Source organism: Lygodium microphyllum, chromosome 1 (genome assembly GCF_053477565.2).
Source record: "Lygodium microphyllum isolate KBCC chromosome 1, Lygodium_microphyllum_v1.1.10, whole genome shotgun sequence".
In the NCBI taxonomy this organism is placed as follows: domain Eukaryota; kingdom Viridiplantae; phylum Streptophyta; class Polypodiopsida; order Schizaeales; family Lygodiaceae; genus Lygodium; species Lygodium microphyllum.
In genome coordinates, this window is record NC_141135.1 from 133,401,367 (window position 1) to 133,422,106 (window position 20,740).

Here is a 20,740-nt window from a genome sequence, read left to right on the forward strand (position 1 = left end):
GGGGCATTCTCTTATGCTTTGTATTCCAATGCCACCTGGCATTGAGAGGGGGTGTTAAGAGTATAGGCATATGAATCCCCCTTATGTTGAAGTGGATAAGGACAGCAAGTGTAAATGGCCCTGAGAGGAAGGGAAAACCCTAACCCTAACCAGTTGGGGCTATATAAACAACCCAAGGGTTTACATCAACCTTTGAGTGAGAGTGACCTAAATTGTACTTTCATGAGCAATTGAATCAGCAAGACTTGTTCTTGTACTTGTGAGCTCTTCTCTCCCTCTTGTACACACTTCAATCTTTGGCTTCCACTCTGATTTTTCACAAGATATGACAAATTTATGCCCTAAAAGGAATTATAAGCATATAAGTGCATGTGGTTCAATGTATGCATGGATAACTAAGTAAAGGGAAACAATTGAGCAATATGAATATTTTGGATCTATGATTTATGCAAGTATGAAACTAATTAAGAGGTTTTATCTTGCATTCCACAAGAGGAGGGTGATCTTGCTTGTTTCCCTATTCATAGATAAAATAATCAAAGTGCATCTCTAGCTACCAATGCCATGGACATACTCATCTCCCCAACAGCCATGCATTTGATAGAGAACTTCCTAGGGCAGTACCATGCCCAAGTCTTTGGACTTAGGTGAGTAAAAATTGGAGTGAAAGTAGCCAAGTAACCCCGACTTTGAGTAGGCTAAGACCCCACCTATGCCAACGAGGAGAAAGGGTGTTTGAGGTGAGACAAAGCCATATGAGAGAGAGAGAGAGAGAGAGAGAGAGAGAGAGAGAGAGATGGATCTTGAGAAGAGAGAACATGATGTCTGCTTATCAATGATTGCCAAGTCTTTGGACTTCAACAAGCTCATGGAGTACCACCATTTTCAGAGGGTACTTTATGAACTCCCTTAAGTTCTCACTCAAAGTTGGTCAAATAAACCTGTCACACACTATTGAACTTGAATTTGCAAACCAGTGCAAGCAAAGTTTACTTGGGCATGGCCTACCTCTTGACTTCCTTATGCTAGTGCTTCCATCCAACTCTTGGTACTTGCATCTATCTTTGCATTTCTGAGCATCCTTATTCATGTTAGTTTTCTCTTTCCCCTTTAGCAAGTAAAGGTTTTGCTTCATGTTCTTTTTGCTTATTGCCATCAGCAACATGCAGCCCCAACTCCACGTTAGCAGGTAAAGGTTTCGCTTCATGGTCTTTTTGCTTATTGCCATCAGCAACATGCAGCCCCAACTCCGCCTTTTTCATTGGGTGGTTTTCTTGTAGTTATTACTGGCAACTGCTTTGCTGTACTGCTTACCCTTATCAGCATGCTCTTGCATCTTCAACTCTTTCCTTGCTTCAATGACCTGCTTTTCATTGTGGGACCCTTGTCTTAGTTTCCTAAATTATCTTTTGTGGCAGTCCCTGGCAAAGTGCCCCCGACTCATGGCAAGGTAACAAGAGTTCAAGAATGGGGAGAATTCCTTTGAATTACATTCACATCAAATACCTCTAGAGTCTCAGGGATCTCTTTGCCTTCTCTCCCCTAGGAGGCAGGCTCCCCTAGGAGGCAGGCTCTTTTGACAGCCCCAATGATTCCTTGGGATATCTATGGCATACAGCAACAGGCCCAGCACTTTAGCAACAGCCTAATGCTTGCCCATCAAGTCAGTCAGGTAGAGAGGAAAAACCGATCCACGCCAAGTAAAACGTCCTCTGGGCAAAGGCTAGCAGACCATGGTAGCACATATACAAGGTTGCCCTTATAGCTGATGAGCTGGTGATGGTCCAATCCCTTGTTGCAGCCACTGGTGACTGATCGAGCCATCGCTCAGAAGATCCCCTTCCCCACAAATTCACAGGCATATTTATCTACACATGAAACTTGGCTTTATAACATCCCTCGTCAAGATCTAGACGCTTTACACAAGGGAAAACTTCTTAGGCAGGCTTTTCTGGGCTATTGGGTAAGCATCTAAAACACTCACTCAGAAGCAAGATGGAGCAGAAGAACTGGTTCGCTAAGGCTAAGGGGTAATGTTGGCCCCAGCTCTACAATCTTTCCCTTTTGCCAAGTGGGAAGGGAGAAAGTCTTTTATTTGTTTTGGGACTGTAAGAAAAGAGTGGAGGAAATTGCAATTCTGGATGTCATCCATGACAATACTCAGAAATAATGTTTGCTGGGCATTAAGGAGACCATGAATCCTGCCTCTTTGGCCATTCTGGATAGTATCAGGGGTTCAGTTTTGTATGTTGTATGGGAGTCCAGAAATCAGATGATGTTTTGATCTTTGTCTTGACTTCTGGTTAAACCTAGTGATAAATTTAGTAAACATCTTGCTTAACTGATCAAAAGAGAGATGGGAAGGAACCAGATAAACCATATCATACCATCTATTCATATTCCATACATCAATGAACAACTCTATATCACTGGACTACAATCACTCGTACTTGGTGCCTTTTATATGTTATTTGGTGAAACTTCACTGCTATCTTCCTGTGTCTGCCCCCCCAAATTGCACACAAGTACCCATTTAGTGGGAGCACTATTAAAGTTGGCAAAGAGCTATTTTGTTGCCATTGTCCACATGGCAAGCAGTCCATATCAGCAGACTGTTGTATTCAGATCACATACAGCAATGTCATCTTAACAAGCTGCAAGTGCATCCATGTTCAGTGGATGGTACCATGTCTTTGACTCTAAATGGTGAGGGGACACACACAAGAACTTGACATGAGGCAACAACTGCTGTAGTGAATCCCCATGCCAGAAGTTAAATACTCTGCAAGGCCTTGCTCAGTCACTCTCTAGCAGATCATACTCATACAAAAAAGATTCGGTACCTACAGTCAATCAGCCAGTTTAGAGGTTATAAAATGGCTTGAGCTTAGAGTTAATAAAATGAAGCACAATGCTCCGCCATTCAAAAAGCCTGCACCGTATTGGGTGACAGCAGGCATAAATCTGTTGGAAAGGTGGTTTGAATAAGACTGGAGTGTGCATACTCTCTCAGAAGTGCTGCATCCTGTTGAAAACAGCCTTGCTGAAACCCTGATATCCATTAAGCCAGTGTATTTGACCATTGTGGAAATGCTTACAGTGACACGTGATACTTCCTGTTGCCAATACTCAAATGCCATCATTTAGGGTGCCCTCAACATACTCCTCTGAGCCAAAGTTTCACTTCATTACCACAATTTTTGTGCAATAAATACTCAAATGCCATCATTTAGGGTGCCACAAGCAGCCTCTTCTGAGCCAAAATTGCACTTCTTTACCACAACTTTTAAGCAATAAACAGCAGAATCTCTGGATAAATGTACCACTGACTCAACCTTCACATTCTCGGTAGCAACGATGAACTGGCTGACATATGGCAATACTTCAGGAGGCACCTTATAGAACCACCATGAACAGATCACAAAGATGATATGTGAAGCTTGGCACAAACATACTCATGGAAAATTTAGGGTAGCACATCACGCATCACAGTTTTAAAACCATGATCTGCATGATACTTCAAAGTCTCATTCCATGTTCACACTTGTTACAATTTAAGGCAATGGGCATCCAAACAGTCTTCATTCTGAAGAACAAAGACAAGTTGATAGCCATGTCATATGGCATTTCAATAAACAAGAACCCTGTCCTGCCCTGATTTCTTCCTCTTTATCATGCATAACCAAGTGCTAAAAGTACCCACCCTTTCTGTCCTGCCAATGTCCATCTTCAGCCTGCACCCTGATTAGTGCAAGCAGCAACATGGCATCAAAAATGCCACCAAACAGCGAATTTCAAATTACATCTACCATATCACAAAGCTGGTATTATTCACTCCTCCCACTAGAAGCTGCACAAGGCATACACAACAAGCAATAACAAGAAGATCTGCACATCAACATTCAATTTCACAATCTGCTGAGCACTGACTTTTGATGGTGCAGTAGCACATAGTGCACAAGCCCCACAGAATGACTGTCTCCAGATGTTCCAATGCAGCCTCAAGCAAACTGTTGGGCTGATGTTACTGCTTCTACACAAACATATTTGTTGCACACAGGATTTTAAACAGTTTTAACCATACTGAATTGCCTGCATCAGGTTACAAAAAACTGAAGATCAGTTAATGCAATAAAGTAGAGGAGCTTTCTTGCGTGATAATGTCCAAAATCATCCAAATCTCCCAACATATATTGCAATAAAGATAGTACAACTGAATGTACCTCCTGGAATTTCCAAGAGATCTTGGTATCAAAGAACCAGGTGTGGAATTATGTTAACACATCTACAAACCAGTCTCAAATCGTAGAGACTGAAGAATATGAACTTATGGCCAGATTGCTGACCTGACATACAACACTTTCCCATTATGCAGCAAACAAACTCCAACTCAAACTTTCAGTCAGTAAGCTCTGATCAAAACTGGAGTGAGATGTTCAGCGTATAATGCCCCCATGTGGGAAGGGGCCATGTATTTGTGTCTGCTGTAATTGGTTGGTCCGACTTGTTTCCCATGTGTTTGAAAATCCATACACAACACAATATCATGATTCTGACATCAGCTGAGAAATCTTCCCTTCTTGTGCTGCATAACCCTGCTCGGAAACACGAAGCCAGATGCAGACGGCAGCAAAGCTCACAATGAGGCTAAGCAGGCCACTGCCCAGTCCTATGCCCACAATGGCAAGGACCGTGAGCTTATGGTTGGTAGGAGGAGGCAAGGGATAACCGTACAGGTCCTTATTGCCCTCGAACGAGCTGGCATTGAAGCGGGGGGCGCCAGAGGAGGTGTTGGAGAGTGTGGAGGGGATCAGCCCGGACAACCTGTTGTCCGAGACGTCAAAGAAGCTGAGGCGGGGTAGGATGCCGAGCTGGGCAGGGATGGAGCCAGAGAGGCGGTTCCCGTGAAGGTCAAGGTAGTTGAGGTAGGTGCAGGCGCTGAGGGCGAGGGGGATGTTGCCAGAGAGCTGGTTGTTGGAGAGGTTGAGGGCGGTGAGGTAGGAGAGGTTGCCGATGTTGGGCGGGAGGGGGCCGTCGATGAGGTTGGAGGAGAGGTCTAGGGTTTGCAGGTTGCTGCAGTCCGCGAGGCTCGGGGAGATGGTGCCCACGAGGCCGGAGACGTTGAGGACGATGGAGACGACTCTGTTGCTGCTGCAGCCGACGCCGTCCAGGGAAGTGCAGGGGGAAGCCATGGCCGCATCCGTCCAGCCTGACAGCCTCCCTCCCCCGTCCAGTATCGAGGCCTTGAAGCCCCTCAGACAGCTCGTGTCGTCGCCCCTGCACGGTTCCCACATTATTACACTGGCCAACACAGGAACCCACCACAGCACATGGGTCACTGCCAAGGGCCTTTCCCTCAAGCTCATGGCGCTGTGAGAGAGAGAGAGACGCTAATCTATGCCTGTCTCTGATTATGATTATGAGGATGATGTGTGTGTATAGCCTCTGAGAGAAGAGAGACACGACAAGACCATGAGAAAGAAATCAATAAGAGTGCTTAATATTAAGCACAATCATGCTAAGCACAATCAATAACAACATGCTCTATGTCGTATCATCTTTTGTTCTAAGAAGGGGCTTTGTATGTTGGTATGTTTGAGAGATGCTCTTGGTAACGAGAGAGAGAGAGAGAGAGAGAGAGAGAGAAGAGAACCATGAGAAGTCTTAGTCTTGGTACAAGATCCTTGCTAGGCCCTTAGAGAAGTCCTGAAGGAAAAGGATCCAAGAATAATCAACACCATGCACATCCGCACATCCTTTTTTTGGGCCAAGCCATGCTCCATTACACATCTTTGGAAATTATCATCATTAGCTCAAGGCCCCACATTGCTATGATCATGAAACCCTTGACAAAGTTAAACATATCTCTCTGCATGATGAAGAGGCATTTTCATAGTCCCCCATTGCCACACCCCCCATATGTTTTATTAATTGTATAGTACTTCAATCTAAAGTTGTAGAACAAATCACAAAAGGGGAACAAACTTATGTTTAGTTGCATATTGGCCATGTTTTTTACAATTATTTATGCGTGGCAGCAAAAACCTAAACAGAATGGAGAGGAACTCCTAGAGCAATAAGAAATGCCAATATGCATGCCATGTTAGTTCATATTATGCATGTTCAACTAGACAAGAATAGGTTCAACTACTATGTCCACTTCTTATGTAAGTGTGATCCCCACTAGATACATTATCTATAGGATTCAATGCTTGCTACTATTTCTCCGATGTCTTGCTTTGAAAAATGTGTGTTGTGATGCTTAAAGAAGAGTAGCAAAATGTTGAAAATTGCACTTGATTCATTCGAGAATCAAAACTCAGTAAAAACCTATGAATGTATTACCTTTCAAGGATGGGAAAGGTTGTGCACCCTCTTGCAAAATATAGAACTTGTATAAGCATGATTTCTCAAGAGATAGAACTTATATGAGCATGACTTCTGGAATTTGAAGACAAAAATCATAAAAGTAACATATTGTAATAGTAGTGGAGTTTTTACCCCCCCCCCCCCTCTCTCTCTCTCTCTCTCTCTCTCTCTCTCTCTCTCTCTCTCTCTCTCTCTCTCTCTCTCTCTCTCTCTCTCTCTCTCTCTCTCTCTCTCTCTCTCTCTCTCTCTCTCTCATAAAAATGCTCAAAAAGTGAGGTCAACCACTTTTTGACCACTTGCTAGACCATCACTCTACTAATTTTGTCTAGCATATGTAGATTAGGTATCTTAATGTTTAACTGATGAATGTGAATTATTAGGCTGGTTTGATGATTCTATATACATTTGAATGTGAATTATTAGGTCGGTTTGATGATTCTACATATGTCAAGATACAAAAAGGTTTCTTTGGATTGGCCATGTATCCCATCAATTATGAGTTAAGGTATTAAAATCCAATGCATAATAGCAAAGGGTTCTTGTTCCACTTGTGTATAAGCTATTCATGTGTACCTAAATAAATGTCTTCATAAATAAATGTCACAATTGATCCCAAGTAATGATCTTTTTGGGTTTGAACATGTGCTTCCTCATGTCAAAAGACAAATTTTAGCATAATACTTCTCAAGGCACCAACAAATGGGTCAATAATAGCACCAATGTTTTCAAAAGATATTGTACATGTTAGACATCATTGCAAAGTTGTTATCTAAGTTGAAGCAAAATTCACACACCTTATGAGCAACATCATTCAAAAATGGTGATTGATAGTATTGCAAATCTTTATTTCCATTTTGAAGTGGTATGCAAGTAAACAATACCCAAATATTTATAAATAATGTGGTACCTATGTGTTGGTGAAAATTGATTCTCTTCTTTATAGAATATATATTTAACTAAGTTTACTAAGAAATTATGAAGGTGTTGCAAAGTGCTCATAATATCACAACCACAAATAGAGGTAGCCATGTTTAGTGGACCAAACTTCAATTAATATGTGAAAAATACCCTTATAGCCGTACCTACAAGGAAGCTTAGATTCTCTCACATCAAACAAAGGTGCAAACCAATGGGATATGTAGTAGAACATATAAAAGTGCAACTATGGGATAAGTAGTAGAACACATAAAGTGCAAAGTGATGAGATTTGTAGTAGCACATATAAAAGGTATAAAAAGAGTAAAGCCAATCTCCAAGGCATCAATGTGATTACTATAAGAGCGAGTCCTATCAATAGATTAAGCATCCCCTATGTTCTTCATTATTCAAGCAAGATTGTCATGGTATACATGTAAAACCAAATCTACTATCTCCTTCACTTTTCTACTTTCTAGAACCATAATGTATGTGTTGTGTTTGGTGCAAGGAAGAGGGATGCAATGAAATTTTTAAATTTATGCACATAATTGTGAATATGAAAGTAGACAAATAGAAAAATTGACGACCTTGTTGGAAGAAATTTCTAATGAATAGGAGAGACTATTGTCCAAATTTTAAAACTAGAAAAGTGATTGCAAGATGTCTTCTTTACCACCTTCACTCACCACCATGTTTTTTTCCCAACCACAAACTTCACTTTACCTTATTATACTATCAAGGTTGGCATCATATCCTTGTGTTTTTACAAAATCATCAATATTATAACCTTCCAAACCTTAAAGGACAAGACACATGTATTTTTGGGTGATCACATTATTATAGCCATCCCAACCTTGGAGAAAAATACATATGTATTTCCAAAGTAGTCACAATAGCATAGCCTTCACAACTTTGAGAAGAAATAGTATGTATTATACTATTTCCTACCCTTCACAAAGCCTACATGGCAAGGAATGAATGGCCTAGATTTTAAATGATTTTCTATGATAATACCTACTCCATTAAAATAAAAAATAAGGGAGGTGATAGAATAAATGAAATGACAATTGTGCTGAGTATCTACCTTAGAAATCATTAAATTGGCAAAATGTTTCCTCCAATGTCTCTCAAAAATATAGAAAGTATGGATGCTTTTCTTCTAATAAGGTCCATAAAAAGTTCCTTGAAATACAACGTATGCATGGCTCATGGGCATGGTACAATTGTGGAATCAAAACACTTCTATGCATTAAAGAGATTTCGGTGTCTCCCTTGAGTCATTTGCACTTGGAAAATTGTTAGGTTGTTGTGCTCCTTCATCAGTCAAACTCATGGAGAAATCAGTAGAATGGTTTCATCAAAATATGCCTTAGTACCAGCATCATACATTTATTTTTTTAATAACATACTTTTTTGAGTTGTTATATTGGTCTCTCCATAGAGCTCATGCATTTGACCTTGTCTTTGAATGTAATAGGAACTGTAAAGATATCTCGTAAGTAGGAGAAACTTGTACCTAGGTTTGTCACAAATAGATCCAATTGGAAGTACTAGACAAGGATGAGTCGAGGGTGCCACCAACTAGTGGGACTATCCATAAGGGGATGCCAAATATAGTAGGATTGTGTAAGGGGATGATTATCATTGATCCATGGGTGATGTGTTATCTAGGGGATTCTCCAAATGGTGAGTAGCTACCCATGGGGATGGATCTGAACTGGGTTCTTCAAACTTAAAACTAAGGTTGGGACTATGAACTCTATAAAGCCAAGACCACAATGATGAGGTGCTAACCTCAAGTGCTAGTGACTCAGGGTGTTGGTCATGAGAAATTGGGAGTGTTGCGGCTTGTGCAAGAGGTGGTGATGGTGAAGAAATCATATTCTCATCCATAATAGTTTTGTTGGACTTATGGCCTCTTAAACACAATTGAGATAGTTGGCTTTACATGGATCGCACCAATTGCCTTTGGCAAAGCATCAGAGGAAAATCATGATGGCAATTTGGCTACACATCCCACCAATCTCTCTCAGTTTGATGGTGTACCATGCTACACTTGATTGGGGGACTTCTCATTTATATAACAATGGCTCATCCTAATATGTTAGTTATTACCCCATTATTACCTGAAAAGACTCACCAAGTTCATTATCGAGGTCTCATCATGGACTCTTATTAGGTGTTATAAGAGCTCAACAAAGGGACATTAGATGGGGACTCTCATTGTTTCAAGAGAGGCTTATCTACAACTCAATTATCTCTTGCCTTGCTAGCTTGTACTCTTCCTTCGAACCATCTAAGCTTCCTCACTCACTAATAATGAACAAAGAAAGCTAAGAGATCCAAAATTATAACATATGTACCTACTTACCTTCTCTACATTGTAGTCCAAAAAGCATGAGAAGCTTGTTGGTGGTATGATGATTTATGCATAGGTCCTCGAGCTACTGCCTCACCTCCTTCATATCTACAGTGTTGTAGCTCAAATATCAAAAGAAGAAGATGAGAAGAATAATTAAAAGAAGAGGATGAAGAAGAGCTTCTCCTGATTTGTCTCACTCTCTCCCTCACACACTACCTCTCACTCAATCTTACCCTTCAAGCAAAGGAAGGAAGAGGGGAAGAAGAGATGGAAGTGAGGAATGAAGACGAACTTCACCCTCTCATCATCTCACTCAACTCACTCTCTCACTCTCACTCTCAAGAAATGGTGGCCACAAGCTAGTAGACAAGAAGATAGAAGAGTGAAAAATCAGAATTTGCACACACAAGAATGAGCTCTCTATTCACTTTGATATATTATAGATAATAGGGTTGCGGTTTTTGCTTTAGGTTGGGTGGCGTCTACCATTTTCCTCCACTTGACTTGTGATTGGTTCTCCTCCTTTTTGCATGCACTTTAAGGTCTTCTAATGTAACGTCAAGAAGTATTGCAATTTTCACAAGAATGAGCATAAGTCTCACCTAATTTTTACATAAATAATATATATTTTTACTCATAAGTGATGGTTTGGTAAATGTTACAAGTGCACTTCATGGATGAATGGTACCTAACATATTACATTAGGCTCTTTACATTTTAGACAACTTGGAAAAATAATTTTTGGCACACTTGATTGGTGATCTTCTTGCACATCGACTTCGACTTCCAACTTGTCTTCTATAGCCTGTCTTCTATAAGGGTTAGCATTCACCCCTCTTACTATCCAAATTTCATTCTCGTGGCATGCTCCATCGATGTGGTATGTGGTCTTCAAAAGGACTAGGTCCCCAGTCTACTTGGAACTCCAAGGATGGAAGGGTAATGGTGTAAGATAACATTAGGTGTCGGATAAGTGAGGCTCACTTGATGTCAAGAGTCATTAGTCATATGAGGTGTCGATCTATAATGTTTTTTAAGATTTGCATGGCATTTGACTACTATCCATGTTATTATTGTATTCTTGTCAATGTATTCATATGGCGTACTCATCCTAGAACTCAATGCAATGGTGTATTATTCTACATCCCTCTCATTTTATATTATTTTGAATTTCTACTCATCCTTTTGTTTTATTTGAACAATTGTATTGTTTAAGTGAAATGAATTTTGGTCCCAACTTGCAATGTGTGTCAAATATAAGCATCGGTGTATATGTTCAATCCAATGTTTATACACCATTAGGTAACTATTATTGAAGGGGATTGTATGTGCCATTTGGTTGCTATTCGTGTAAGTGTTGTATGATTGTTAATATAACCACATGATGTACTCATTCTAGAATTCAATGCAATGGTGGATTATTTTGCACCATTCTCTTTCTATACTATTCTAAGTTTTTATTCATCCTTTTGTTTGATCTAAACAATTATAATGTTTAAGTGCAGTAGTAAACTTTGATTACAACTTGCACTCTGTGTCAAGTATAAGCATTTGTGTATATTTTTGGTCTAATATTTATACCCCATTATTATTTGCTATTGAAGGAGATTGTAGGTTGCTGAATTTGATGGCTATTGTGCTTTGTCTTCACTCTCCCTTGCACAAAAAATGTGCTCTCCTTGAGAATGTGTCTACCTAACCATGTAATGGAGTGGTGAATGTACAAGTGCAATTGGAAGATGGATCTAACACCAAGTCATTAAAGCCCCTTGAGGTATGTTCCACACTTGAGGATCAAGTTGGTGGAAGGGTGGCTACTATGGTTCAATTTGGGTTGGTAGATCTGACAAGCCAACCCAAATTATTTTCCCTTGAGGCACCTTGAAATTGCATGATGGGGAGTTTATACATGTTTCTTTATAGAATCATAAGCATTGCAATATGATAAATCCCCCCCAAAAAATACTTATCCTAGTGAGTAACCCAGTTAACCTTCTCAACTCGATGGTGTAGTTAGGTTGGACTCTTCTACACTTGGATTTTGTGAGACATTGAATTCAAACACTATAACATCTCACATGTGGCTATTTTGGAGCCATTGAAGTGCTTCTTTAGGGGGAGTTTATTGTGATTAGGATATTTGGCAACTTCTATGTTTGGGCCTTAATAAGCTTGATCATTGCTATGCTACATGCACACAATGTGCAACATTTAAGGATATACTCTTATTCGTTTAAGATCTTAAACACGTGTATGTTGGTAGGTACCTCTCACATAACCACTACACATGATCTACTCAAACTCAATCATGCACCCATCATTCCTACCCAAAAAATGATCAGCACAAGCACAAAGTGGTATCCAAGTCTGCTCTCACATAACCACTACACATGCTCTGCTCAAAATCTATCACACACCTACTATTCCTATCCTCTTTATCCAAGAAAAGGTCGACACAAAATCAATCATGCACCTACAATTCCTATCTAAGAAAAGGTTGATTCAAACTAGTATCAAGTGTTGTTCCTTGTAGTCTTGTTCTAAGGCTTGTCATGGACTCCACAATCCACACATAGCTCCTAGAATCGCCTTGCTCTTGCCACCAACTTCATATATCATGTAGAGAGGAGAATATGGAGAAGAAGGGGAGAAGATGGGCAAGAAAAGGCTTCATTAAGTTCTTGACTCTCCCTCACTCAACCTCACAAGCATGTAAAATGAGAAGCAAGAACAAGAAGACTCAAAGTTTGCACACATCAATAGCTTGTTCTATTCTTTCTCATTACTTATATACAAGATTTATAGGGTTTCCATCCTCTTAGGCATCCTTTCCAGTTTGTGGCCTCATGATTGATTCTAGTCTAGTTGAATGATTCTCCTAAGGTCCATGATCCTTTTAAGATAGAAATTTACATTGTGCACCTCACTTTAACCTCGAGTAATTCACTATATGTATAACTTCTATATCACATGCATTCAAGGCCTATTTATAAATATCCTTATCTATGGATTTTTTCTTAATAAAACATAACCCTTTTCTATTCAATATGTAAGTAACCCCTTTATATGGGACCCTTTTGTATGTAAAAAATGTGTAAAGTTGGTATTTTTAAAATCCCTTATGTTGAACCCACATGATACATACATATATTTATGAGCCAACCTCCCTATAGGACTTTAACCTTGTAAGTCTATGGGAATATACCACTTATATGGGAGTGAGCCCAACTCTTATTTTCATACAATTTTAATCATATTAATCTTTTGAAAATACAAAGATTATATAGCCTTTAGAGCAAGTCTCAAAGCTTATACTTTGTCTTTCTTTGGCTAGTTCTTGAAAAATATAGTTAACATTACCCCCCCTCCTAGGTGAGTGTTGGTCCCTTGGTGTTCAACATTAAGGGAAGGTGCTTTGCATTGGAATGATTACCTCTATCATAGTTTGTCAATGATGTATATGTGCATATTGGTTATGTGTTGAGCATCATTGCTCTTTGCTTAGTCAATTGTGTATTTGGCTAATCTTTGTAGTTGCTCCTAAGTTCTTTTACATGCATGATATATATGCTTATTGGATGTATGGTTTATTGACATTGAGTTCTTGAGAGCCTTTGCTATTGGTGGTCTATGCCTATTCACCACTAGTTGCATTCTTCATTCTCGGTAGCTATCCAGATATTCCTAGTTGTGGATCTTGCTATTTTGTCTATTTGCCTATAGTTGGATTGACATACACTGTTGCATTTATTGTAGTAGTGTTGCAATTATTGAGTAATTATTGTTTTCAATATTCTTTTAGAGAGCAGATACTTTGATTCGGCACTCTCTTCATTGCACTTTCTGGATAGCTATACCCTCTTTTTTTCCCGCCCTTTTGCCCACCCAATTGGCTCAACTTGGGGTTGTTTTGCTATAATTATAGCAGCCCACACTCTTGTACTTTACAGTCCTTCACAGTCATTATGGTAGGTACTTCTCATGCATTAGCTGTGATAGTGCTATTCTCAAGATTGAAAATCTTGATGGTAACAACTTCCAATACTAGAAAATGCAATTATGGCAAGTATTGGTGTAGAAGAAGCAAGTTAGACCATTGAAAACAACAAAGGGCATAAAGCTAGAAGGTTGGGATAAGCTTGATGAGTTATGCAAGGCCAGTATCACACTATGTTTGTCTAAGTAGGTGTACTTCAATATTATCTCTATTGAGGATGGTGCATATGAGTTATGGAAGAAAATCATTGATCTTTATAATAAGAAAAGTCCTACATCTTAGTTGTATTGATTGAACCTTCATATAAAGGAGGATACCCCTATGTCTACTCATTTGAATGAGTTTCACTCTATCTTAGCTAGCTTATCTTGCAGGACATCAAGTTTGAGGATAATATAAAGTCTTTGTTCTTGCTTGTTACATTGCATGAATCATGGGATACATTTCATACTATTATGAGTGCTATTCCCTTTGAGCATGGTTTTAAATGCATTGACGTAAAGAGTGATATACTAGTAGAAGAAGTAAGCAAAAAGAATATTGATGCAACCCCTGCACTTCTTGTGCACTGACTATTAGAGGTAAAAATGGTGGAAATGGTAATAATAACAATGCTAGAGACTCATAGGCCAATAAGGGAAAGTCTAAGTCTTATGGGCAATCCAATTGTAAGTCTCACAGTTGCAAGTCCTCTTTGACATGTCATTATTGTGGGTAGCAAGGTCAAATTAGGCCACAATGCCATAAAGTGTGCAATGATAGGTGCAATGAGAAAGGCAAGGGGAATGTACAAGAAAATGCAAAGTCCACTAGGATTGTACGTAAGTCTAGTGTGAAGATAGAAAAGATAAATCATTGGAGTATAATTTTGATGATTATACTCTTGCAACTTTATCTCTTGATGCTACTCACTTGATTGATGCACCCTTCACTTACTCTCAATGTTGGCTTCTTGTTTTGGGGGCTTCATTTTATGTTACCATGCATTGCCATTGGTTTCACAACTATTGTACTATTATAATTTCTGTTAGACTAGCAGATGACAGTGCATTGGATATCATTGGCATAGATGCTGTTAGACTGTAGTTTAGTACTAGTGCTCCTTTTGTGCTTCATGATGTATGTCATCTTGTAGTTTTGATAAAAAGTCTTATTTTAGTTGGTTAGATGATGATAGGTACCATGTATCTTTTGGTGACTCCTTATGGAAGATCACTTGTGGTAATCTTGTTTTTGCTAGAGGTGCCAAGGTTGGTAGCCTCTACCCTTTGCTTGTTTTTGGATTTGTTGACCATGTTTTGGTTATGACCAATCTTCCACATGTGTCTTTATGGCATCATGGCCTTGGGCACATGTCTTTGAAAGGAATGAATGTATTGACCCATTTGCAGTATCTTTTGCCCTTGGGTTATTCTTATTTTGATTCATGTGATCATTGCCTTTATGGCAACCAAGCTCGTAATTTGCATAAGAAGTCTAGTTCTATGCATGTGTGCAAGCCTTTGGCTCTTGTGCATTCAAATGTTTGTGGCCTTACCCTATCAGTCCTTGAGTGGGAAGTAATATTCATAGATGATTTTTTGCATAAGGTTTGGGCCTATCCCATTAAGTAGAATTTGAATGTTTTACCTACGTTTTAGTGCCTTGTCGCCATATTGAGAAAACCAGCTTGGGTGTAGGTTGAAATGACTATGGTCTGATAATGGGAGGTGAATATGTATCTAAGGCTTTTGAGTAGTTGTGTGGTGAGAGGGATATTAAACATTAGTTGATCACCCTATAGACCTCATCTTAGAATGGTATTGCAAAGTGCATAAACATGACTATACAGGAAGAGTCAATACTATGTTTAGTTAGGTTGGTTTACCACAACATTTTTGGGATAAGGCAATTATTGCTACTATGCATCTCATTAATAGATCCCCATGCACTACTCTTGGTGATAGAGTTGTAGAGGAAGTATGGTCTAATAAACATCCTTCATATGCACACTTGCAAGTCATTGGATGTGAGGCTTTCTACCATATTCCTAAAGACAAGTGCAATAAGTTAGATTTGAAGTCTATCAAATGCATCTTTCTTAGATATGGGAATGCAAGTGTATTGGCTATCCTATTTCAGATTTGTAGGCTCATTAGGTTATCCACAATCATGATGCTATCTTCCATGAAGATAAAATGCATATGAGACCAGAGTAGGTGATTGAGATAACAAAAGTATTCATGATTTACTTCATAAATCTCAAATCATGCTTCCATATTTAATGCCAAATAATGTTGCACCAATATTCTATATCTATGTATCATTGTGCAACTAAAAGTCACAACTTACCCTCCTCTTACCATCACATTACAATAATTGTTACTAATTTGGTGGCCTTAGTTGGTTGGTGTTGATAAGTTGGTTACTGGTCGTTTGTCCACAACATGGGTCTCCCTCCCCCTCCATAAGTGAGGCAAGTGTGCTAGCTTGGGGAATACTTTTAATTGTTATAGTCATTGTTATACATAAAAGAATTAGTGGTTTTTATTTATGTTAGTAGGAGAAGGGTCCAAAATCCACCAATTGGAGAAGTTTGGATTGTACTCTAGTTCAGCCAATGAGTCCATGTCATCAAACCAGACAAATAGCTTGCAAAGGTATGATGTGAGGTTATCCAAGAGCAATGGGCTTATGATATGGAGCTCTTACTTGGTCATTAGCTTGTTGAAAAGTGGATGCTAAAGCAACTCTTCTGTTAGAGTCAGTTTGTAGGACTCGATGTTACATAGAGAGATGTTATCTCATAGTATGTAGGGTCATACTTCAAAATGTTGACCATATTTTTCGCTATGGTGATGAACCTGACACCACAATCTACTGATAGTATCCACTCCATTGAACTAGTCGCTACTACTTCCAATTAGGAATCACAGTAGTCCACAGCCTTTGTTCGTGACGATGCCCCTTGCGGAATGTGTCCTTAGCAATTCACATGCAGAAGGGATGTCACAACCAACATCCTTGACACCTCTGGCACTTTCGAAGCACCTTAAGCCTAGGATCGAGGAGAAATCCCTCGAAGATTTGGCCAAGAAGATGGCTGATCTAACCAATGAACTAGAGATGGTGCTTGATGAAGCTTGATCACAAGTTGACAGCCATCACACGTGCGTATGTCCATGTGGACATGGGAAGGCCAACACTAGAGCACACAAAGCTCATAGCCAAACCCGTGACTTGGGATGAGCAACAACATGTTTGCTCCCGCTATGAAGCTATTGCTGAGGAAGTCATAAAGGACATCCCAAAGGCCACAACTAGAGAATTGCACTTGATACCCTCACTCTATACTGCCCAATGTGAGAAAAACAAGGAAAATCTTGAAGCAATCAAGCGAAAAGGGAAAGGACAAGGCAACTGACCCTCACTGAGCAAAGAAAAGCCCTTTGGACATCAACACATGATCCCACGTACATTGCCCCAACCTCATTACGAGTGTTGGCAATGGTCCATGAGGTCCATCTTTCTGCCACCACTGTCCAAAAACATCCCTTGTATGATAAACTGCTTCTAGAAGAAGATCTACACGTGGCTAGGAGTAGGGGGCATGGTTCTTGATGTTAGTGCATAAGTCATCTACCTCACTCAAGACCCTGCAATCCTAGATCTCTATGCTTCCCATCAATACAACCATGACTTTTTCAGTTGGGGCTTCATCCAAGCCTGCATGACAAGAACCCTAAACCGTCTCTTGGTTCTACACTAGAGTCACCCAAATCTCCTAAGCAAGAGAAAAATGGCTCTAAACACAACACTTGCACTGATAAGAAGCAATCGAGGCATGTTCCAACAATGGGTAATGACAAGAGCCTAGAGCAAATGCCCAACTAGTAGCAACTGCCAATGCAATTAGATGAAGAGCTAAATGGAGGGAAATTAGTTGAAGAGCTAGACTCTCCAAAAAGGGAGGCAGTTGTACCCTCACAACCTAGTGAGGTTGTTCAGCAGACCGCAGCTATGTCCCATGAGGACACATAAGAGGAAGAGAGGGTTGAGGCCCAACCAAGCACATCAACGATTGACTTAGTTCAGGGTCCAGAATCTTTAAAGGATACACCTCAAGTGCCCAAGAAAAAGAGGAGAAAACAACAAAAACAACGGCAGTTACAAGTGATTGTAGATACCAAGAAGACTGAGACCAAGAGTGTTGAAGAGCTGAGGAATAAAGCATCGAGTTCACCCACCACGAATGAACCCATTTCCATCTCTCCTAACAATGGTGAAACCTCAGACACATCCGTGTGTTCTGATAAGTCAAAGCAACCATTACCATCAATGGTTGCTTGCAACACTCAACCCACCAACAACAACAGAACTTGCATTGACCAATGAAGAGTGGATACAACACTGTCACAACAGGGTGACAAATCTACACCACTCACATCCGAGGAGAACCACGATGCAAGAGCAACAAAGCCTCAGAAGAAACATGACAACCCTGAGGACATAAGCAATCCTAGCTTTGATTAATCTTGCTCATCTAGGCCTGATCCCCTAGCCATGCTAAAGCCTAGGGAAACTCCTAGAACCTTGCCTGAGATAGCAATGGAGCAAGCCCTCATTGAACATAGAAGTGTCACAAAATGCTTAACTGAGTTGGATGCTAAAATCAAATTATTCACACATGTCTATGTCCTTGCAGACATGGGTACCTTCCCTAAGGAGTAGCTTGAGGAATACTTGCCATATCCTCTATCCTAGGAAGAGTAGGAATATCTTAACGACCACTATGACAAGCTCCTACATGAATGTATGCAACTCATCTTTGACGAGGAGGTCGACAAACTACGCCTAACTGTGACATTCAACGAAGTGCTTTGCCAACCAAATCTCTTAGAAATAGAGCAACTAAAGTGACAATCAAAGGGTCCAAGTCAATTTGAAAAACATCAGTTTGAAAACCACACTACAGTGCCAAACTTGGAGCCCAGATTATGACATAGTCTCAGAGGAGTGATTGGGTGGCCAAATGGTGGTCTCAAAGAGACCCAATCTATGTGGCACCAACTTCCTTTCAAGTGCTGGCTGCCATTCAAGGTATGGACTTAGATGGAACTAGCCAAGAGAACTCTCTGGTTAATAAGATTCTCACTAAAGAGGAGCTACATGTTGCAAGTAGACTCGAACAAGGTACCATGCTGCTCGATGTTGCAAAATATTTATTGTTATTGAGTAGGCTGCCACGAGTACTAGATGCGTGTGTCACACTCCAGTACAATCCTGAGTTCTACAATTGGTTTTTATCCTCATGAAGTGACATGGATTTATAAATATTTATATAAATAAACAATGTGTTTTGTGACTATGTATAGATAATACCCAAAAAACAAAGCCAGCATACACACAAGTAATGATAATCAAGCACAAGTGATATGCATCGAAGTCAACACCATGGGATTTAGATAAGTAATGCCTCTTTGAGCTGCACCTGTTCATTATGGTTGAAGCATAGGACTTACATGTACTCTCACGAGTTGCCAAGTGAATGTAGGACAACACAAGTCTCTATACGAAAGCATTCAATGTCCAAGTCACCAAAGACCACAAACCCCACAAAGAACCATTATGGAGAAAGTGACAGAAATACCAAGAACAAAGAGCCATGGCAGAATCCCAACGGGAAGAGAAGATCACCCCTGTAGAAAGCACACATTGCATTTGAGCATGGTCCAAAGCATAGTCATTGACTACTCTCTCTTTCTTGGCCAAACTCTACATTAGGGTAGGAGCCACGCTCTTAGCAATGACAAATGTTTCTTCATCAACTAGAATTCAATTCACCAGATGCTCTGTTCCTTGTCCATACATAGCTCACTCTAGTTGCTACCTCAATTGCACTGATGTCTCACATGTTACAAAGAGGTTTGAAAAATCTCAACTGTATCTCTCCATCTCAACAATTGTTCCTCTAGCATCAAGGCTAGTAATATAATCATCTTTGTGATATCCATTTTCCACAACCTTTGGAACTCGACATTTCTCAATCCAAATGAAAGGCTGATAGCCTCAATATATTGCATTGGTTGTATTCATTTTATCTATATAAAAAAAACCAAAGAAGAGAGAGAAAAAAAGAGAAAAGAGAAAAGAGAAAAGAAAAAGAAAAGCAAAGAAAAGAAAGAAAGAAAGAAAGAAAGAAAAAAAAGCACTCCACGATCATAGCACAACACCTAGGGGTCCTCAAATTAGGTACGCCCAGTGACCTTGGTCGACTGGCTCCATCCCTAGTACCCTATCCCTTTACACATCCCCCACAATTGTTCAGGGCACATCAATGACAATACATACCTAGGGAGCTTATCTCTCCTATGGTTAGACTTGTCACCCTAAACCATTTGCATAATTCTTTTTCACACTATCTCAGAAGTACCATTGCAATCAATAGTGGTAAGCAAGGCATGAAAGACCATGGAAAGTACACCGTACTCTTCGAACACTACAAGTAGCCACCAGCTCTACCAAAAGTTAAGGCGTCAATGAGCTCAATTGTGCTACATTGTGTTGTCAAAATCACAAATGATGTCTCAAGAAGCCTTCAAGTGTACTTCTCCTCAGTATCGAGAATTTTTTCCACCCCATTGAGCCCTTGCTTCATCCACACATTGCTACGAGGAACTGGACTGGTAGTCTTCTAACTACGTAATATCTAAGTATGCATGCACACTCACACAATATTTGCACCACAATCTATACATAGTTTGGGTTCTCAAGTGCAAGACAATACTCTCGGCTTGCTTAGAGTTCAACCTATCTCCCAAACTAATCAGACTATGTCTTCTGCACAATAGGAAGGCTAGCACTACCCTCAGGGAGAGACCACATATGAGAGGTTTTTTAATTGCAGGTATTGAAGACTCTAATGAAAGTATCATTAAATATTCATCAACACTCAACATTGAATTTTTATCCTTCATCATCTTGCAAGCCCACCAAAGAATCGTCGCCCACAGAATCCCCAAAACATCAACACCTGTGCCAACCCTTGAGTGCAACTCCCAACAAAAACCATCCCTATCACCAACTTCAACAACCTTATTACCAACCAATGAGGC

General features: G+C 39.9%; 1 protein-coding gene across 1 annotated transcript; it reads right to left on the reverse strand.

Annotated features, from left to right (window-relative positions):
* Positions 1-4,170: 4,170 nt before the first annotated feature.
* LOC148041700 (receptor-like protein 44) lies at positions 4,171-5,591 on the reverse strand. The gene has a single exon (XM_087681445.1). It carries the CDS (start codon positions 5,364-5,366, stop codon positions 4,545-4,547), a length of 822 nt encoding a protein of 273 aa, XP_087537571.1. The 5' UTR covers positions 5,367-5,591; the 3' UTR covers positions 4,171-4,544.
* Positions 5,592-20,740: the final 15,149 nt, after the last annotated feature.